Raw genomic sequence first — 21,718 nt, 5'->3', positions numbered from 1 at the left:
GTGTGAGGAGGAGAAGGGGAGGGGAGACCTCATCACTCTCTACAGCTCCCTGAAAGGACGTTGTGGAGAGGTTGGTGCTGGTCTCTTCTCCCAGGGGATTAGTGACAGAACAAGAGGGAACGGCTTTAAACTGCAACAGGGGAGGTTCAGACTGGACATGAGGAAAAAATTTTTCCCAGAAAGAGTGGTCAGAGAGGGGAATAGGCTGCCCAGGGAGGGGGTGGAGTCCCCATCCCTGGGTGTGTTTAAGGGTCGTTTGGGTGAGCTGTTGGGGGATGTGGTGTAGGGGAGAACTTTGTAGAGTCAGGCTGAGGGTTGGACTCGCTGATCACGAGGGTCTTTTCCAACCTGAAGGATTCTGTGAAAGGCAGCCGGCACGTTACCCGCAGCCTCAGCACTTTTCTTGGCCTGTGTGCAACGCTCCTGCCTGCATGGCAGCTGGCTCGGGCTGTCAGCAGCAGCTCCCTGGCAAAAGGAGGTGACCTGCCGCCACCTCTGAGCCGCCCGGGGCTTGTGCCCTCGCATGCTGCGTGCCAGAGCTGGGTGATACCAGGCAGCTTCAGCATCTCAAGTTCTTTCGTCCCACAAGCCTCACCCCAGAGCGCTGGAGGTCTCACCTTTTGTCCCAACTTGAGCTCAGCAGAGCTTGTTCTTCAAGGAAATACAAGTGCAGAAGGGTTTCTCCGTGCGGGCTGATTCACTTGGGCACACAGCAGCGTTGCAGCTGGGCTCATTACAATATTCATCAGAAAAAAGGGCGGCAAAGGAGAGGCAACATTTCCTCGAGAGAGGAACCCAAGAGCTGAACCCGAACACGCTGTTTCCAGAAACACCAATCATGGGAAACATGCAACGGCTCAGTAATTACTTCGGGATTGACAGTGCCCTAGTTATCAAGATGCTGACTGTACAAGTCTGTTGCTTTAGTTTAACAGTGCGCTGCAAGAAAGCTAAACAGGAAGGCAAGGCCGATTGCTTAAGATAAGTCACCTTAGAGCAAACAGCAAGGTTGGCTGGGGACAGCTGTCGCCTTGTCCAGCCTTCTGGTATTCACCAGCCCGGTGGTTTTGGCCAGCCCAGACCCTGAGGACAAAGGGAAGCAGCAGAGACCACGCAGGGACTGTCTGCAGGAGCCCCTGGCGCTGAGGAGACGGGCACCGTTAAACGTTTCCTTTCTTTACGTGCCCTGCTCCTGTCTGAAGATCAGGGAGCGGGATTGCCACCCACCCCCCACCTCCCCACTAACAGCCTCCGGTGGGAAAACCCCCCAGCCCTTGGCCTTGGTGGGCTGGAAAAGGGAAGCCCAGAGCCTTTGTGGGGTGGGGAAGGGGATTCCACCGCAGCCGCATCGTTTGGAGCTGCAGGGAAGGTCCTCGCCCCCCTCCCCGTGCCTCGGGGACAGCGGGAGCTGCAACGCTCAGCACCCTGCTCCGTCTGGGGTTCTGCACTACAGGCAGCTGGATGTGGCTTCAGCAGCGTAAACACATTAGAAACAATGGTTTGTACTGGTTTGTACTGGTGAGTGATCCCTCCTTGCTCTGGAGCCTCCGGGAATAGCAGGAGGGAGCTGCTATCCCCATGTGCTCCAGGAGCAGGGACTGAATATTGCAGCCCGATAAGGATGGGGGTTACAGCCAAAACACCTTTGGACTCCCAGACCTCTAGAGGTTTCCTTTGGAAGAAGGCAACGGGCAGCCAAGTTTTCTTCATGGAAATCTCGTGAAAAAGGGAAAAGCCCCATCCCAAAGGCGCAGGTCTCAATGCCTGCACCAGTTTTACCCCTGTAGCAAATGCCTGAGACCAGTAGGCAACGCTGAACATTTCCCAGCCCTAAACCCCCACGTGCTTTCTGCAGGGCTCCCAACTGCCTCTGAAGCACCCGCCACGCTCTGCACGGGCTTCACAAGGAGCCCCATCTCCCCGTTTCACTTCTCTGCCCAGCCCAGCTCATCCTGCTGCCCTCCCCTCCGGAACAAGGCCTGCGCTCACCTCTCCTGGCTCAGCTACAAAACACAGGCCACTAAGGCTTTAAAGGATTTTAAGATCCTTAGTAGGTTTTTTTTTTTTTTCTTTAAGATAATTTTAAAGCCTGTTGCCCCCAGGGTGTGCTGCCTCAGCCAGTGCTCCCAGAAAGCCCCAGCAATTAGGGAGGAATGGAAGGGAGCATGTTTGTGGGTAATCACCGGCTGGTTAAGTCAGTTTACTTCAGCTGCGAGTACACACAGTCAGGCTGCTAAAGAGTTTATATTCATTTGCGTACTAAAGTTTCAGATCCTTGCCAGGGGGCCTGCAAGATGGAAAAGAGATATTTATTCAAGTAATTACTTAAAAAAAATTAAAATAATCTAATCCTCTTGGTTAGTAGGTCTCAGGAAATGCTTTGCAAGAGGTTTTCATTGTGCCCTGAAAACCTCACCGCCTCCAGCTTCCCAGGTCAGCGCTCTGGAAACTTTGAGCTTCTGCATCTTCAGGAGAGATTTCTGTTGGAAGCAGGCAAGGGGCAGCCAAACATCAGCTCACCTGAAACGAGTGGAATGGGAAAAAAAACTGACAAAAAAAAAAAAGAAGTCTCATTTTTGACCTTGATTTCATTACTAGCAGGTGACTGGGATCAGTATGTAATATTCAAGTGTGTTCAGTTACTGTCAAAACCGTATTTTCCTAAAGCTTTAAAATAAAGCAATCACAACCCAAAATAAATTTAAAAAATATATATCCTTCTGCAAACACTCAAACTGCTTTAGAGGTATGGATAAACCACAGAGAGAAGGAAGCATGTGCTAGTAGATAAAGGCAGGAGCCAGCCATTTCTTACCCAAGGTCTGGCTGGAAAACGCAAAAATTGCCCACGACCTGTTTGAAATCCTCCCTGCAGCTCTGCGGGGGCAGAGACACGGCACAGGAGGAGGAGTGTGAGGATCTTCGGCTGGCTCCAGCTCTGCCCGCTGACCGGGAGCCCAGCCTTTGGTAGCTCAGCTCCCGCCTCTCTCCTGAACATGCTGGAAACGAGGCGAACTGGGCACGTTCTGGGACTGGCAAGGTTTGTGCTGCGCTCAGCAGAGAAAAAGCGCCCAGTAAACGCCAAGCACCGCCCGCACGCTTCGGCAGCGCTACCCGGGGGAGAGGTGCCAGGCTCACCTTCGCGCACCAGGCCGGCCTTGGCAGGCTGCGAGCTTGTGATTTAGGCACTTTCAGCTGAAAATGAGCCTAAAGAGGGGGGACGAGGAGCTGCCTGAGGCCACAGAGGCAAAGCTCAGCTCCGGGAGCCTCTGAGGGCACATGGAACAAACCGTGGTTTGGCACCCTCTGAGCCGAGGGTGCTAGCCCAGGTTTTTGGTCTGAGCCAGCGCAGGCACTGTTATGGGGCATTGCAGAAATTCGGCGAGGCTGCAACAGCTTCAGCGCTCGAAGCGGGACGTGCCTCCCCCGCCAGGGCTCTCAGCTAGGTCAGGGGGCTGAAATCTGGCAAAGCCAGGATGGAAACTCCGACCAGTGCACACCAGCCTCTGCCCTCCCAGCATGAGAAGCCATAGAGTGGAAGAATAGCCCTGAGGAGAAAGATTTAATAGAAACTATTTTTCTTCCCTGCATTTAACTATGAATTTGGGTGTTTGTCACAACTAATGATTCCCAGAAAACTGACTATTTTCTGTCTGCAACTCCAGGCTTTGAGAAATGTAACATGGAAAGATAAATTTTGAGCTGGAAAAGCTGTTGTGGTGTTCCAACAGAGCTGGGGTTTGCCTTTTCCCACCCTGCACTACAGGCAGCGCGTTGGGAACAGACGTTCAAGGACGGGGCAGCTCCTCCGCCCCACGTGAGGAAAGCACGGCGTGCCACCGCGCGTGCCCCGGGGAGCTGCGCCGCCCGAGGAGAGCACAGCGCTCCCCGAGGACCCGGGCACTTCCAAATGGGAATCTGCGGAGAGTTTTCCACGATGAAATTTCTGTTGGAAAATTAGAAGCTTTAAAAAAAAAAAAAACCAAACCCAACCCCAAACCTGTTTTTGCTCCCGACTCGTGGCTAAGGTAAGGGGAAGATTTCAGAGCCACAAATGGTGTTTACTCACCTCATTTGTAGCTTAAAAGAAACAACCCCCTCATCCTCTTGTCTTTTTCCTAGCAAGACCGTATTGTTTCTGCTCTTCATTCATGTGGTTGGGAAGAAAACAGAGACTAGATCTTGTCGGATACAGCCGGATGGGTCCTGGGAAGCTGGATGTAACCAAGTAACGAGGCTCCTAGCAACAGGCTTGATTGGGAGGATTTAAAGATAGAAACAAAAGTAGGAGCGAACCAAACAATAGAAAAATGCCGTCTCCTTCTCACACGCACCAGACCCCGAAGCAGCGCGATGGATGCTTCGACCAGCCAGCAGGAGATAAATCAGTTCCAGGCGGGGAAGGGCGCTCTGGTTGCTTTTTTTTTTTTTTTCTTTAAGGCAAATAGTATCAGACACAGATGAGGATTTTTTAGAACACTTTTACAGTTGTCAGAGTTTTGTACAAATCAAAGCATCCCTTTTAAAATCTCCATTATTACAAACATACAAAGAAACAATGTTATTACTACAAATTATCAGCTACTCAACTGCATAATCAATTTATCACAATTAAAAAAACCCCCCGTAATAGTATATACAGGGCCTTTCTCCCTCTATTTATTTCTGTATCTTGAGGGAAGCGAAAAAGCAAAGCCCCCATTTAAAAAAAAAATCCCACCAATGCACCTCATTTTCTAAAAACGTGTGAAGTATAAAATTAGGTGAGTATTTTTCTGCTGTCACACTCTGGCAAAGTGTAACAACTTTTTTTTTTTTCTTGTTTTCACATGAGAAGTCTCTTAAAAAAAAAAAAAAAAAAAAGAACAAAAAACCACATGGCAGAGTGTCTGATGCTGCAGCGTGCTCCTTCCATGCCGGAAGCCAACATCATCAAAAAAAGTGCCTTTGAGTAAAGTCATCTTTAGTAACAAAAAAAAGGATGAAAAAAAAAAAAATCACAATCTCTAGTTAAAATCTTAATAAAAACCCTGACAGAGCAGCTGGCCCTGCCTCAAAAGGGCGGTTTCTCCTCTTCACTACCCACCTTTCCAACCCTCCAGACTAAGGTTTCACCCCCTACTCCTCCGCCCCGAGGGTTTCCAAACCCTGAGATGTTTTTTCACCCCCCCCTCAAAGGAGCTTGGTGCCGGGCTGCCGAGGAACGCTCCTGCCAGCCCAGAGCTGAGCGGTGCTTCCCCCGCCGCAGCAGCCAAGTGCTTTTTATCCCCCCCCTGCCCCCCCTTCACCCCAAGAGACAGAGCCTGGGGAGCGCCCACCCCAGCTGGTCTGGCTGGAAGGGTCTGTGGTCTCTGTGCTGTTTCTGAGAAGCACATCCCTGTTACAGGGAACTTTCATAGCCCTTTTATTCTGCTGGCTTTTTATCAGCAGTGAGAAATGTCCCTGGAGAGCCCCAAGAAACACTCCCTGGCTTGGGGCGCTGCCTGAGTAAGTGCTTTCCTGGAGCCAACCTGGCCCCTGCTTCTGCATCTGGAAGGGAGCTCTGGGGAGAAGAGGGCGAGCTCAATCCGGGGGCTGAGGGGAGCAGAGGGAACATCCAAGCCTTGAACTCTCCTCGTGGAAAGAAACGGAGTAAGAGACGCTTGATCACATCAAGCTGCAGAAGTCATCAAAGCCCCAGAGGTCACCAAGTAACCAGGGCACCAGCGGGAATAGGGGGTGGGTTTGGGTCTGTATCGTTCCCCTCTGGCTCCCAACCCAAAAGCTATCATAACAAAACAAGAAAACACAAAACCAGGCAGTTGGGTTTGCCAAGTTGACATAGAAAAGAAACAAAACAAAACAAAACAAAAAACTTCCAAGATAAATACATAGCCCCCATTTTGGAAGCATCTTCAAAAAGCTGGATCAACCGTTCTCAGCAGTGGCACAACCTTCCAGTAACATCTGTTGGGCTGGTGATTTATCGGCTTCCTTTTGAAGAGGGAACAGTTCGAGAAAAATCAAGCTCCCACCACACGCAGCTCCCGTCTTATCTGCGTAACAACTGGCCACGGCTATTGCCTCACAGCAGCAGGTTGGGAACCAGCAAGAAGTCTTTTAATGCAGCAGGTTCCTGTTTGCTAACAGAAAGGGTTGGCAGTGGTAGTAACTGGTTAGGAAAAAAAAAAAACCACCACCTTCTTCCAGGAAGCAGTACTTCAGGGGGGATTTAGGATGGCTGGGACCTCTCCCCGTGGATCACCGTGATACAGACCGGTATTCAACTGAGATCGAAACCAGACATGCTCAAGCCTGCTGTCGAAAAGCAACACACACCAGGCGTTTCCATCGAGTCCACGGCAGTGGGATAGTGACAACACTGAGGTTTTGGCTTCCAGCGATCAGGCAGGCCTCCTAGACTCCTTGGCTAATGCTGGGGAAAGCTCCCAGAGTGGGGGTTTGGTTTTAAGGGGAGGTTATTGCTCCCGACTTCTCAGGCTTTTTGCCCTTCGATAGGGCAGCTGCTTGCTTCAGGAGTTCTCTGTTCTTGGCCTGGAAACACAGTGAAAATGGGTATTTAATGGCAGGGATCATCATTAGTTGACCTGCCTGGACAGGAGCTGCTGGCGCAGGTGAGAGCAGGAGGCAGACGTCGCTGCGCGGCATCGCAGCACGAGCTCAAGTCCGGCATCTCACCTCTAACCGCCTCAAAAGGGCCCGTCCCCTCCCTCTCGCATCCCCCCCTCCCCGCTGTAACCGAGAAGTGGGCTGAGAGTGAACAGCTTCCACAACTCGCATTAAAGCGGCCAAGGGCACTCTCCACAGTCAGCGGGGACTGTGGAAACTTCCTTCCCCTTTCACCGGCCACCACGCTTTGGCAGCGTGAGAAGCAGCTCTGGTGCCTCAAGCCCCCACCCTGACTCTTGTCGAAGGCCAACTTCCCCTACCCCACGCTCTCACATATCAAAAAGCAGGGTGGAGCAGCTCACCGTTCTCCAGCTTTGCTTCACCCTTGGTTTCTTCACGCGCCACCAACATTTTACCCGGCTCCAGCTCTGTACTGACCCCACACCTCTACCAGGGGTTTTCCAAACCCATCAGAGCACCAACACGTAGCAACTGACAGTCGCTCTGGTTTGCACCTAATTAAACAATCATGGCAACTTATGAACAAGGCTCTGTAGCCCCTTTTACCAAACTTCCGAGCTCACTCTCCTCTAGCCTATGAAGTAAATCACGCTACAGCTGTAGGATATGGGGTAAAACCCACGTGAAGCCAGATACAGGTCTTCTGCATTAGTTTCCAGTGAATTAATGAATGCGCAAAGGGTTATTAGAGGAATTAAACCCTCTGCCCCAGTGCTGCATGTGGTAAAGCAGCTTCTTTCGCCTCCTGCAGACTGGAAGAACACAGGCACCCCTGCTTCCCCCCATGAAAAGACAAAGACAAAATAATAAAAACCAAGAGCACGTTGAAAAAGTGAACCAGATGAACACTTCAAGGCACCTGCAATACACCGAGAGGATTTGAACTTTTATTTTTGAATCAGTGAAGAAAGTTTCCAGAGCCTCAGTCAATACCAAAACATTTGGACACCAGAGAGCAAGAGTTCAGGGCAGTCCCAGTCCGAGCTAGGTACAGAACAGCACAGACATGCAAACCCTCTCCAGCCAGGAGAGGCAGGTGGCTGCGGGCAAACCTGCTCGCAGATCTGACGCTTCCTCTTTCTTTTCCCATTTGAGCAAGTTTAAGGCTGTTGGAAGGTGTCCGACAGCTTTTCAAGGTGGACGTCCTCTTTGAGCTACAGCAGGGTAACACTGTCCCCACGCACACCCAGCAACCAGCGTGCTCTGCCCTGCGAGGAGGGGGGGGCGTCTCCCACTCAGCCCTTGACCCCACGGCCAAGGCTGTCCAGGCAACCAAAAAGCGGTGGTTTGCGCTAACGGAAAATTGTCTATTGAGAACTGGAGTCAAAACACCACCTGGTTCTTTGCAGGACTCCCAGCGCTACGAGATAGAAACGGCTCTGGGCTGACAGAGGCGGCGCGGGAGCAATACAGCAGAACAGAGACAGAAGGCTCTGGCTGTCGTCAGCCCCTCGCACACCAACCGCTCACGAGGAGTGGGACGCGCATCCAGCCCGCTGCACGCCACAGATATTCCAACCTTCAGGCAGGCTTACAGTGCTTAAGAATGCCCGCTGTGACAAAGGCACCAGCTTTCTGACAGCAGCTGGAGTCTCCAAAACCCCGTCTTCCACTCTGAGAATTAACTTGGGTGTGTGCTGATGGAGGAGGGGCTGTTTTCTCAGGGGGAATATAAGCCTTTTGTTTGATCCCCTCCCACTTCTCATGGCTTGGGCTTTAGATCATTATATACCCCAGAGTAATCAAAGGGTGCAAAGTTCATTTTTGTGTCTGATTTCTTCCCTGTAACGAGCTCCTCTTTGACCTGATCTCTTCAGTGGCTCAGAGCGTATTCATGCCCAGGGTTTCCATGGCCATGACAAGAATCCTGCTCTCCCTGTTCCCTCGAGCTCAGGGACTCCTTTATTTGGACTAGAGAGATACAGTGCTAGAGGAACTGCCAATTGTTTCTTGAGCTTTGTTCTCTCCAGTTACCGGTCACATAAATCACATTAAGAGCTACGTGGCGCAGGGAGCTGACAAAGTTCTGCAGTCTGGAGAAACAGGTTCAAACTCGATTTTGGCAATAGGTAAAATGAGTTTTGATGGTTCCTGTCTAGTCCGTAGGGGACACAACACAGCACTTGACCATACAGTTAAGTCTGAGCCCAGGTAGAGAGCAGCAAGGAGGATATAAAGAGGGGTTAAGCTGCACTGCAGCCTGGTACAGAGCTGGGGAGGTGCTGGCCTGGCAGAGCAGAGGGGCTGTAGGACAGGGCTGAGAAGCGTTAGCAGAGCTGTGAGTGCAGAAGCTCATGGGGTGTTGTGATCAGGAGTGTCCTCAGTCACTCCTGGGTACAGCACAGCTCAGCAAATTAAAACAAAAATGCTGTCACCTGTAACTGCTCCATGACCTCCTTGTGTGTCTTCTCCATTTGGTTCATCTTTGCCCTCATCTGCGACTCCTGGTACTGCAGGTCGGCTTTCAGCTCTGTGATCTGCAGATAAACCAGTAAGGAGCAAGTGAGCTGGAAGAAGAAATTAATGCCTTCACCCCAGACGCACCCTGCCACAGAAAATGCCTCTGCAGAAGTTGTGTGAGACTGGATGAGTTCAGAAACATGCTGGGGTGGGCTGGGGGAGCACAGCAAGACCAGAACCACCTCACTGAGCAGCACAGAGAAGCAGGAGCGGCCAGGACTGTCTTTCTGCAAGGAGCAGCATGTTTTTTTTCCTCAGTCTTGCCCCCACATAGAGGTCTCTGAGACAGAAAATGACACTTTATGAAATGAGATCTCCTAGGTGGGTCCAGAAAGTCTCTTTAACTTTGGAAAGAAGGCAGCCTGGAAACAGCCAGAGACTCTCTTGCTCACTTCAAGATAAAAAGCCAGGCTCCGTTGGAGTGTGATCTGTGTGAACATGTCAGCATGCTGTGAGGGGAAGCAAGCCAAGGGCTGTACCTTCTTCTCCTTCTCCAAAATCATCTGATCTTTCTGGTGCAGCATCTTTTTTAAAGTAGCCACTTCCTCCTTCAGCTGGGCAATGATAACGAAGTGGTCAGTGCCAGGAGAGTCCAGGGCGAGGTCCGGAGAAAAACTGCAGCAAAGAAGAGGGAAACACTCTCATCATGACCCCTTCTCTTCACCGAGGCAGGGGAACTCCCACAGATGGCACTCAGAGGAGAATAGGAATCATTCCACGACACATGTTGTGTCCTCCAAAGGCTCCTTGAGTGCAGGTGTTACCTGTATGCCTGCCCTGGATGCCACATGGAACTTGGGAAACACATGGTATGACAGACAACAGGGATCACGTGTGACATCAAGTTGTATTATTGCATGATCAGCAGGGACCTGGAATGGCTACGGGTGACCACTGGCCAGTGTCTGCAGTGACCATTCAAACAGTAAGGATCCTTTTTCAAACCAAAGCGCTGAGGACAGCGATCAGAGAGCTAACGAAACTTTATGCAAGCACTTAGGAACTCTCTTTGCTCACAGGCAGTCCTTGGATGTACAGCAAAACTTTTCACTAAATGTAAACAAACATTCTGGCAAGGAGGGAACATGAAAGAGAAACAAATAACCTCCAAGTTAAAAAAACAAAGCAAAGGGAGACACCTCGATTAAAGTCAGCACTGCTCAGCAGGGAGAAGGGGTAAAAAGACATGCTGGACTTTTGTATTTTGATTCCACCACGACAGAGCAATTTAGGAAGAAGCCTCATCATCACTTCAGAGCAGGAAAGGCTCTCCAGGAGGACAGAGAAATAGCTGAGCACACCACTTGTACAGCACCAGGTACTCTAAACCTAAGCAACCAGCTGAAAACTTATCTGGACGCTGGTAATTCACAATCTCCCTGCGAGATACCCAGTGATCCGGGCAGCCACGCTACAGTCTTGCGCTACAGGAGTATTTTGGATCATAAGATACACTAAGCTGCAGCCACAGGCCCAGGGAGCTCACCTGATCTTTGCCTGCCTTCTGTTCCTTACTGCTGTAATGGTAAGCCTGGTTTTTATCTCTTGGTGCTAAAAGGGCAGCACACTCCCAGCCGCACACACCTGAAATTGCTGTATAAAAATTTAACAGGAGTAAGGCAACAAAGCTTCACCTAGAAGATTACTTCAAGTCTGGCTGTTATCAGACAGCACTGCTGCTATAAAGATAAATAGCCAGGGTTACCTGAAGCCTGACATTTTTTTAAAGCCTCCAGAGTAGGTCAACATGTCCTAAAGCCTGCATTCAGCTCTAAAGCTGGGAGCTGCAGTGGACTGGGGAAGGCACGGTCTGAACCCCGAACCACTGCCCCTCTCAAGTTCGCTGCCACCTCCGTCCTTCCAGCCCCCATCTGCACACCAAGGCAGAGGACAGGCTGCTCACCTCACACCGGGGTCTCTTCAGTGCCTGGAAATAATCTATTTTCTAATGAAAAGCAGTCTGCATTGATTGGACTGGTTAGCAAGGATGCGGCAGAAGAAAAGGCTCTTTCCACCACTGTGCTGGGGAATCTACAGAGGGAAGCTAAGCAGAGGCAGCTTCACAGATCTGAAAGTCACAGGATAGCCCTGCGGCACTGGGAGAGAAAGCTTGGCAAAGGAAAACTCAGAACTGAGGGTCTGTAGGAGACAGCCCACGGTGGAAGAGTCTTGCGTGGTTAAAACATGCTGACAGCAGAGCCCACACCGTACAACGTGGCAGGTCTCTGGGTACTCTGGATCGAGCACTGTGCTTGTCACACTGGGCAGCAAGCGAGCGCACAAGAGGTTCCTACACGGGGGAACAACTCCATTTTAAAACCGTTCCTGAGTACGGTTTGCCCAAGTAGAAGCTGTGCGAGATGATGGTGGGTGCTCCAGCACCTTTCTGTGTGCAAGCACGTTCCTAACAGTAGCTTTAATTTCCCACTCAGTGCAAATATGCTGGGGAGGAGAGAAAGAAAGAAAGAAAAAAAGAAAAAAAAAAAGCAGCCTCCACAGAGGAAAAAAAAGGCTTCTTCACTGATTCCCTCTGGCTAAACCCAAACTCTCGCTTACACCACTCCCTTGCCCAGGCAAGCTTCCCTCCTGCAGTGTCCTGGGGTGATAAAGAGTGCTGGGAGATGCGCACATTTCCTTCTCTGAGCAGCTCTGGCAGGAAAAATTCCCTCCTTGGCAGCTCCTGTTGCAGAGCACACTGTGGAGCCGGGCAGGTGAGAGCCAGCCCTGCCACCCAGCGGGGAGAAGGGACAGACGGGCCACCAGCCTCCCACCGAGCCACTCAGCGCGGCCAGTACCGAGCCCAGGGCTTCGGGGGCCTCCTCCTGCCCCTGGGCTCTGCACCCCCAAGTCCTAACAGTGGGCTCAGAGTGCCCAGACACCCCCTTCTGTCAGGTACGTCAGCACAGGCAGGTATTTTCCTGTCCAGTTGCTGCACAATGCACCCTCAAATGTGATCAAGGTGCTAATTAAAGCAGCAGCTTTCCCCCCCCCCTTTTTTTTGAAAGACTGACAAGTTAGTAATGAAAGGTTTCTCTGTCTTTAACCCTGCATTAAGGAAGCAGCCTGAGACTCCAAAATTAGAAGGAAAACTGCCAAATACAAGTCGCTCCATTCCTTTAACAAACAGATTAAAAATTAAAACAACCAGACAACAAAAAAAGCCATTTTCCCTACATATAAACTCCATACCCAGGACCCCAGCCCCTTGGGATAGGTCAGGGGGGCACGTGCTCTCCATGTTTGAACAGTCTAAAATGCACGCCTCTAATTAAAGTGAACTGATGAGCTCCCATTGCTTTCAGTGGAGACAGAGGAAAGATGGAGCTCGTCCAAAGACACCTGCCTCTCAACTGAGTGGAAAAGAAACCAAAATGACTACCTTAAACACCACACCTGTTAAATAGCTGAAATTAGGCAAAAAAATGCCAAGCTTAAAGATTTTGCTATTCAAGTCAGGCCAGCGTAAAGAGGCACAGACCAGGCTGACTGAACCTGCATCCAAGCTTCACCCTAGACAAAAAATATACTCCATGTGCAAAAATCCATCCAGGCATCTGGACTTACCCTCCCTCTAACACCACCAAAAGCAGGCGCAGTTCAGCCCAAGTCCCAGTGCTGTAAGCGTATGCCAGGACTCTTCTATGCAAATGAGAATCTTTTTACTAAATGAACTTTGCAGCTTAGCATCCTCCAGCATCGCTGCCCTCCCCCAGCCAGCTCAGTCAGTAGCTCATCGCTGCCTGGTGTTAAAAGCACAATTTAGCACCTTGTCTATAGTCACAGAAGGGACTGCAGCGTGTTCATCTGCAGAGGCTGTAACATAAAAGCACTTGTGGCAGCGTTGGCGATACCCAGCGCTGTCCGAATCAGGACAGGGCAGCACCAGAGGCTGGAGGTGAAGCTGGGGTGCTCACACAGGCAGGGGCAGCCCAGGACTGAGGGGCACTGGCGGGACAGCGGGATTAGGAGGGCAAAGTCTGCTGCAAGATGAGCTGAGAGTCACTGCGGGGGAAAACTACTCCACGGGCAGCAGGGCCAGTGCTGTCAGCTCCTCATAGAGCTCACCCAGAATGAACCACTCAATGCCACCCATTAAGTGACCATTGGAAATGGCTCAGTCCCCCTATCACGGTCATCGGGAGCAACGGCCACTCTGAAATACGTAAACAAAAACATACAGAGGGAATTCAGTGAGACGTGGTAAAGGAATTCCTATTGTATCCAAAAAGGAGCAATGATTTCAGAAAAGCAGGACCCCGTTGGAGGCGTTGCCAAAGTCAGCTGAGCTGAAGTTGAAATGCTAGGGCTCCGAGTTTAATTAGTGTCCTTAATCAGCAAAACACAAGTATGCCCAAATTTTGCCCACTTAAAGGCTGCAGCAGAAGTTTGGCTGGAGCCAAGACACACCGTACAGAACACTGTGGCTGATGCCAGCAGCGAAGAGGTGCTGGGTGTGTATCACCCCACTCCAGACTATGCTGCTGCTGAGAACAGCCCTGCGCTGCGGCAGACCCTAACTCCACACTCGGGCTGTGAGCCAGACTGCAGGCTGACTCTGGGGGGGCCAATCTCATAGAAAATGGTGCAAGAGGGGAGGGGTTTGGGGGGTTCATCCTCACAAAAAACCCCCCAGCAACTCTAAAAAACCAACGCAACGAACCACCATTATTATTCTACTCAAGAAACACAGCCATGTATCTATTTAAGGCAGCTGCAGCTTGCCTTTTCTACAGCACAGTGCTGGAGCTCTTCAGTAGTTGCTAAAATTACACAGTTTGTTACTGGGATTCATCAAAAAAAGTCTGTGGCAAGGACCACAGCCTTGGCAGGAGCCAGCCTGACAACATCTGACACAAGAGCAAAGTGAAGGCATTTGATTCTTCTAATACACACTCCTGTTTTGCAAACGAATGCCTGAGGAATTGATGCCAGAGCACGGGACCTTTTGCTTCTTGGCTACTTCCAAGCCAGCAGGCAGGTTACAATGAGTTGTTAGGTCTCAGCCCAGGCTTTAGTGGGCAGATAAAAATACCTGGTGCTGCCCTACGGCCCGGAGAGCAGCTTCGGTAGGTGCACAGGAGCCTCCCTAGAGCGAGAGCTGCAGTAATACTGATGGGCTGCACCAGTTCTAGCAGGGACCCGTCTCTCCTCTGGCTCTAGCAGCACTGAGGCAGTCAGATGAATTCTCTGACCACTCCAGGTGGCTCCCAAGCCACAGTTAATCCTTAATATTTTTCCAACTTTTAACTGAAAGCACCGTTCAGATGATAAATGGTCTTGTAGACCACTCTGTGGGAACTACTGCCCTACAAAATAATATTTAAGTTCTATTTCCCATTAGCAGCATTTCACATATTAACAAACATTGACAAGGTGCCAATAGTATCTACAGGACAGGTGCGATTTGGGATCTCTAAGACATTCAAGGCAGGTAGCGATTAATTAATTACCAGTGGTTTTAACAGACCCTTTGGCACTAACGAGCCTATGCTCTGGTCCGTGCTCCCAAGTTTGGAAAGAGATCCAGCGAGAGGGACAGTTCCCATGTGTGAGGCAGTTCCCAGGGAGGGAGGGCAACAGGGGAGAAAACAACAGGTGATCTCACTTCAGGATGTCAGTGCCTTGAGAAACAGGACAATGATGGGCACCGAGACTCTGTTGGGAAGCAGCCCACTGCGCCAACGTGGACGGGGCACTCTGGATAGGGGGACAAAGCATCTCGGGAGAGGAAGGAACGCTGAGAATCAGAGAGGAAAGGCAGGAATGAAAATATGCATGTACAAGACCATAAAAAAATAAAAATCCATCTCAATCTCCTGTTTCTGCTAGTGACTCCCATTCTGCTGCGCTTGCAGCCAGTGTCAACATAATCCAGCACAAACTGCGGCAGCAGAACGGGATCGGATGCTTTCAAGCAAAGTGCTTTGATTGCTTGGCCCTCCCCCAGAAGGCAGGAGGGGAAATGGGAGGTGGGTCTCGATCCTGGCTCTCCTCTGGGGCCATCTCCCTCAGCTCCCGAAAGCACAAAACCTGCAGATCTCAACTCCACAGGGCGGCCAACAGCCCCCCTCTCCCTGTAATTGCGGGGAGAGGATAAAGCTGAGCTGGCTGCAATTTTTCTAACTGTTGGGGAGCTCAGCCAACACGCAGTTTCTATTCTAGCAGGTATGGGTGCTAGGTATTCTTTTTCTCTTCAAACCTATGTCTAAATGCCAAGAAACACCTGGCCTGCCAGGTTCGGGAAAGCTGCTAATGCAGCCCCTTGAGGTCCCAAAGCCCGAGATCCCTGCTCTAGCATAAGAGCTTCCTGCTATTTGCACAGAACTCTGTCTTATATAAATTTAGCTAACAAGACCTCCCACCCACAATTTCCCCATGTAACAGGCTCACCTGTCACCATTGGCAGATATGGCATCAAACTTGGCTTTCTTCTTTGGGATTTCGTTCTGAATAGAAGAGGTGGATAAGGTTTTCTGGCTAGAAACAACGAGGAAATCGTATATCAGAAACTGAATGACTTGCAGTCTAAGACAGGGAAGCAGATAAATATTCCCACCCACTTTGAACCTATTAAAACAATATTTCCTAGCACAAGAAAGAATGATAAAAAATTCATTCCTTGAAGAGTAGCTGGAGACTAAAAATAAACAGAAAACAATGCATCAGTCAGATCAGCATGTAGGTGAAGAACTCATGTTTAAAATTTACATTTCAATCATTCAATTTTACAAATGCAGTTTAGCTGTAATTGCATTCAAGTTCAGTAAGTTGAATCACTAAGAAGCACTGTCGGACTACAAGTCTACTCCAGCACAGTGGGGTTTCCAAACTAGCAAAGCCTGACTTAGCCAGATTCTCCTGAACAACAGACAACTGCCAAAATCCATCACCAAGGTACTGAGCCCTCAGGCTCTTCCCCCCGTTACTTCAGGAAGCGCACCCGAGGAGCGTGGAGCAGCCAGGCACCCTGTTTTCTCACCCTAGAGGGAAGCTCACCCTGCACAACAGAAAAAAACCCCCTCACGCAGGTTACCTGTTATAGTGGCTGCCGCTGCTGAGCCGACTGTACTGTTCCTTCTCCTGCAGGCTTGCCCGGGAAGAGCTGCTCAGGTGCTTGCACTGCTCTTTGGTCTTCTGTAGGACCCGTTTGTAGGATAGTGTGCATAACCAGCATAGCAGCTTTCCGTCCACCTGGAAGGTGAGAGAGACAGAGAAGGAGAGAAGTTTTGGTCTTGCTTCCTGCCCACAAACCAAACACAGAGAAAAGAAGAAGCACCTTCGGGCTTAAGGTCACATATGAACAAGCAACGACTCAAACAGGATCACTCGAACGCCTGGAAAGGGTGATTAGTGCATCTGGCGTGGCCGGAGCAATGCAGACAGTACTTATCTACCGTAACTACAGCTCTGCTAAGCTTTGCTTACAGCACCCGTCCACCAGGACCGGCTAGCTCTAGGGGGACTTCTGTCAAAGCAATGCCAAGGAATGGTACGTGACAAGGTAGTCACCAGAGACCAGAACAACAAGGGTCTCTGCTCAAGGAGGATGAGCAGGAGGACAGGGCTTATCAGTGCAGCACCCCAACGATCCACAGGGGTTTATAGCCTTAGAAATACACGCCTCCTAAGGAGCACTTATGTTGTTTAAGAAAGGATGTGCAGAAGCCATGGAATGGGTTTTCTGGTGGAGGTATGACACTGCCAGCTCCTCAGGCTACGGCACAAATATCGGTCCCCATCCCTCTCCCCGAGCAGGTACCTCACATTTCACTCAGAGGCCCCTTCTCCTGTGCCAGCCCACCTTCCCTTAGGCCAAATTCAAGGATCTTTCTCAGTAGATCTGGAAAAGGAGCAGAGGGGCTCAAAGATTAAACAGCTCCAAAACACTGCTCCCACAGCAAAGCTCAACTCCAGAAAAATACTTTATAACCAAGAGTCACCCCCTCTGAAATTCTAGAGAATATGTGAAGGAGATGGACAGACGATCACTGTGACCAGCCCTTTTACCTTTTTGGTCTTCTTTTACAGAGATACTGACCTTCTTTCTGTCATCCTTGCGGTCAAACGCACACTGCTGCTTGCACTGCTCACAGGAGTGCGGAGGTCCATACTTCTTTTCAGAGTTTGTGCAACGCTGGCACTTGTTTCCAATAAACGCTGCTATAATGTTGCAGTACTGGCAGGGTTTTGGCTTTAAGAAACAAAAACAACTGATACAGCAGTGCCTTCTAATTACATTAATACTTTGCTCTTTCCCCTTCTCCCCATCACTTCAAAACTTTTATTTCCCCATTCCAAGCTAATCATACTGCTGATCCAGGAGACATATCTACACCTGGACCCCTGGTCTCTAGCTAAGTGTATTTAGCCATGGCACCCAGACCAGTTACCAAGTGCTATGAAATCTTTAGAAAATACGTATCACCAAGAGAGAAACAATCAAAATTTCTTTTTCAGATTTCAGAGAAGCAAGAAAGAAAGATTTATCACGGCTTCCTGCAGCAATCTCAGTTTGTGTAAGCATGCTCTTGTTTCTACTGGATATTGAATAGTTCATTTCCTGGCCTCAAATGATGCAAAGCTGCTCTTTTCTATACTAAAAGAAGAGAAAAGGTAACAGCTTCATGCTTGAGGGACCTGTGTGTTATTGATCAGTCATGCTATTACAACAGAGCCCGCTCATAAACTGCTCTGGGATTCAGCAGGATAAAGACAAGAAAGATGAAAGGAAGAGAGGCTGGTGAGAACAAGCCCTGCTCACTTACTGTTCCGTAGAGCTTCACGTTCTGAGCACATTTCTTGCATATCGTGTTGGTTTTGCTGTTAAAAAGAAGGACAGATCTTTTTATTAACGCTTCCCCAAAGAAAATTAAACCTCTGTGGTTAGGATCCCAGTCTCCCTTAGGCTCTGTCTCTAGTGGCGAGACTGTATTCATCTTCACTGGGGACCCTGATATCAAAGTGCATTTCCTATCCCCATCTGGTTGAGGATAATTTGCCAAAAAGTGGTACTACTAGGAGGTATCTTTTAATTAAGGCATCCCCAGATGACACCAGTTTTTAGTCCTTACAAATACAGGAGTCTGATCATCAGCTAATTGGCAGCAGGCGTGATTCAGCACTGGTGACAGCCTCGGTTCTGGAGGAGGTCTGCTCTGGATGACGAGGTTAAGGCAGGTCAGAACAGAGGTGTATTTGTCCAACAAACACAGGAAAAACCCCACACAATGCCTGCATGCAGCTACTGGGTTTACCAATCCTTCCTCTGTAAGCCACGTAACGTGCAAAAATGCAAAAAGGCAAAAGCACAGCTAAAGGAAACACATTAGGAAATTATTTTTGGATACCAAAAATTAGGTAAGAAGAAACCTCGTGGGAAACTGAACCCAGATCCTTCACTGGAGGATGCATCCAAGCACTGACCAAAAATAAAAACCAACAAAAGGTGCAAATCTAAGGACAGCGCAGAGGCACACCAACTTGCCCAGCCTCTGAAGAAGGCCAAAGGTCCCCCAACCTTTCCACAGCAACAATCTACAGGTTAAGGCTCAGTCATTGAAGGCGTGGAAAAATTACAGTTCCCCACATGCGTCTGCTCTAAAGAAAACATCAGTCTCCCCACTTCAGCGGGCATTTACCTTTCCTGCTGGAATTCAGTCCTGCAGTAAGTGCATTTAACAATGGGATGCGCAATCCGGCACTCCTGCAACAACAGAAGTGTTCGGTGAGATGCAGCGCTTCTCCTGCACACCGTTTCCCAAAATCCCAGATCACCTGCTGACCCCCACTCCCACCACTTGCACACACATCCATCAAACTTAAAACATTTCCTCCCTGTACAGTCATGCTGCTCTTGCAAGGCCTGAGAGCAGAGGAAGGGTGACAGGAATGGCATGTGTCACAGGTGAGCCAGAAGTAAACTGAGATTTGTAATGAGGGCTTATTTGTGTCCAACGCCCACAGACAAGGGTCATGGCGGTTGGCCTCACCTCCCAGGGCAGGAACATAGAGTCCTGACACAGTTATTCACACCTCTGCCCTCCACAAGCTTCCTCCAACTCCTCCAGCCCTGCTCTCCTCTCCCCCCCCCACCCCCCGCCTGCTTTGCCCCATCTGTCTCAGCAAACCCAGGCTCCTCCACTTCCTGCCCCTCACTCCCTATCTCATCTCTGATCTCATTCTTCCCCACCCAAACTGCCCCACCCACCCAGACTGTCCCCCAGAACCCACCTCCTTCCTTCAAGATACCATAAGACCTCCCCCAAAATGTCCCCAGACCCTCCCAAACACCCCAGAATCCCACAAATGCCCCAGGTCTCTCCCCTTGCTCACAGCCTCTATCACAAACATACCTTCAGTTGCCCCCAAGCCTTCCCTCACGAACGGTGCCCACCTCCACCCCAATTCCCCCCTCAACAGCCCCATGACTCCCTCCGCAACACCCTCCAAATACCCCCAGCACCCCCTAACAGCCTTCGATGCCCTCAGGTTCCCCTGACAAACAGTTCCCCCAAGTAGCCCCTCAATATCATACCCCTCAACAACCCCCAGGCTCTACCAGCTGCCCCCAGCCCCTCAAAACCCCCCAGAGCCCCATCCACACAGCCCCCAACTGCCCACCCTGTATCCTCAGGCCCCAAATGGGCACCCTGAGGCCCCAGACCCTCTAGATGCCCTCAGTATCTCCCCATAAACAGCCTCCCAATTACCCCCAGACCCCTTAAAAATCCCCCCCTGCCTACCCTCCCTCACAAACAGCGGTCCAGGCGGCCCTTTACCCCCTCAGCCCCCCCCCAAGCAGCTCCCTCAGAGACCACCCCGCCAGTCCCCTTCCCCCAAGCACTCTCCCGCCGGCTGCCCCGGGTCCCACCGGCCACCCCGGACCTTGCAGAGCTGCTGGCCCTGGCTGAGCGCCTCGAAGGGGAAGCGCTGGTGGCACTTGGTGCAGGCGTAGAGCGCCGCCATCCCGCCGCCCCGCTGACAGGCGCAGCCCAACCCGCCCCGGCCGCCTGGCCCCGCCCCCTCCCGCCGCTCCTCCCTCGCCATTGGTCACTCGCCGCATCACTCGCGCCTCGTCCACATCTCATTGGTCAATGGGCTGTCATTCTTGAGAGGGGGCGGAGCGGGCCCCCTCCTCCCCCCGCCCTTTCCCTCCGCAGGCGTTGGGGAAGGGGAAGCGTTAACGTCACGCGCGGAGCGTTACCCCCCCCCCCCCCCCCCTCCGCGTGACGCGTCCCGGGGGCGCGCGCGAGATCGCGCAGGGTGGGCGCTGACCCACAAGGCCTTGCGGGAGGGGACCCGGAAGTGGGGCCGGGCCGGGGGCTGAGCTAGGCCGGGCTGGGCTAGGGGCTGGGCTAGGCCTGGGCCGGGCAGGACGGGACCAGGCCAGGGCTGAGCTGAGCTGAGCCGGGTCAGGGCCGAGGGAAGGGGCTGGGTGGGACCAGGCCGGGGTATGGGGCTGGGCTGGGCCGGCCCAAGGTCTCGGGAAGGGGCTGAGCTGAGCTGGGCCGGCCCAGGGCCGGGGGAAGGGACTGAGCTGAGCTGAGCCGAGCCGAGCTGTGCCAAGGCCGAGGGAAACAGCTGAGCTGGGCCGGGGGAAGGAGCTGAGCCAGACAGGGTCAGGGCCGAGGGAAGGGGCTGAGCTGAGCCGGACCAAGGGCAGGGGAAGGGGCTGAACTGGGCCTAGGGAACGGCGAAGGTTGGGGGTGGCCGGGCTAAGCCAGGGCAAGGCGAAAGGGAGATCCGTAGCTGGTGTGTGTTGGGGAGGGCAGGGTGAAGGGGACGTGCTGGCCCGGAGGCGGAGGAGAGGCTGGGCTGGGCTGAGCTGGGAGGAGGGGGCCCAGTGGGCCTGGGGAGGTGGGGAGCTGCTGCAGGGAGGGGAAGGCCTGTGCGGAGGTGGGTGAAGGACAGTCAGGTCTGGAGGAAGGAAAGGAGAAGAATGTGGGGAGGAGGAGGAGGAGGTGTCTCCACCTTGAGAGTGGAGCCGAGGGGGAGCAGAGCCAGAAGGGCAGGAGAAAGAGGCAGGGCAGGGGCAGAGGGAAAACTGTGCCTGAAGGGCTGAGAGAAAGAGAATTGGAGGAAGAGGAAGGGAGAATGAGGTAGGAGGTAGTGTCTGCAGCGAAAGGAAAACCTTCATGTGAACTTGTTTCCCCCTTTGCTCTGACTCTGGCAGCTGCTGGTCTGTGCTGGGGCAGCTGCTCATCTGCAAGTCCCAGGCTCAGCCAGGACTGTGGTTTGCATGGGTGGATCTGCCTCTGGTTTGGGGCAGGGTCAGCACCGCGAACCGCAGCTCGCTGTGTTTCCACTGCAGCTCTGGTGCTGGCGTTGGCAGCTGCAGACACCGGGAGGATTTGTCCCTGTTTCATTTCAGGTGTGAGGTTGGACTCAAGTCGCTGCAGCAAGGGCAGATCATACACTGTGCACACACACTGAATAATTGCTCTTTTTTTTTTTTAATCAAGTAGTTGTCATTTTTTACAATGTGACGCGGAACAGGTGCTGTGAGCTTACGTATATGCTGCCTGCCCGAACAAATGGGGGAATTAAAGCATTTTGGTGTTAAAAGTTCACTGTGCAGAGTGAACAAAAGGCAGTAAATACTCACAGTTGTGTTAATAAACCCACAGTG

General features: G+C 51.4%; 1 protein-coding gene across 4 annotated transcripts; it reads right to left on the bottom strand.

Annotated features, from left to right (window-relative positions):
* Window positions 1-2,288: 2,288 nt before the first annotated feature.
* FAM76A (family with sequence similarity 76 member A) lies at window positions 2,289-20,080 on the bottom strand. 4 transcript variants are annotated; one of them, XR_012620979.1, is made up of 11 exons: window positions 19,975-20,080; window positions 18,729-18,793; window positions 17,856-17,910; window positions 17,129-17,281; window positions 16,124-16,281; window positions 15,481-15,567; window positions 14,696-14,827; window positions 9,570-9,705; window positions 9,006-9,107; window positions 2,816-6,534; window positions 2,289-2,520 (listed from the first exon to the last, which is right to left on the bottom strand). XR_012620979.1 is itself a non-coding variant. In XM_074807203.1 (10 exons), the coding sequence occupies exons 1-10, from the start codon at window positions 20,053-20,055 to the stop codon at window positions 6,448-6,450; spliced, it is 1,056 nt and encodes a 351-aa protein (XP_074663304.1). In that variant the 5' UTR covers window positions 20,056-20,080; the 3' UTR covers window positions 2,289-6,447. The 4 variants fall into 4 exon arrangements, 2 of the variants coding, with proteins under 2 accessions (XP_074663304.1, XP_074663306.1); XR_012620980.1 differs by having other exon boundaries at window positions 4,070-6,534; XM_074807203.1 differs by having other exon boundaries at window positions 2,289-6,534.
* Window positions 20,081-21,718: the final 1,638 nt, after the last annotated feature.

This window comes from Strix aluco, chromosome 26 (assembly GCF_031877795.1).
Source record: "Strix aluco isolate bStrAlu1 chromosome 26, bStrAlu1.hap1, whole genome shotgun sequence".
Taxonomy (NCBI): Eukaryota; Metazoa; Chordata; class Aves; order Strigiformes; family Strigidae; genus Strix; species Strix aluco.
This window is presented reverse-complemented; position numbering and strand designations above follow the sequence as displayed.

Bases quoted from the DNA above. Each gene is read 5' to 3' on its own strand.
- FAM76A (XM_074807203.1), bottom strand. From the start codon at position 20,055: ATGGCGGCGCTCTACGCCTGCACCAAGTGCCACCAGCGCTTCCCCTTC. The intron at 15,568-16,123 runs GTAACCTGCGTG...CGTTGTTTCTAG, and splicing joins AGCGGCAGCCACTATAACAG to CCAGAAAACCTTATCCACCT. The intron at 6,535-9,005 runs GTGACAGCATTT...CTGTGTTTCCAG, and splicing joins AGGTCATGGAGCAGTTACAG to GCCAAGAACAGAGAACTCCT.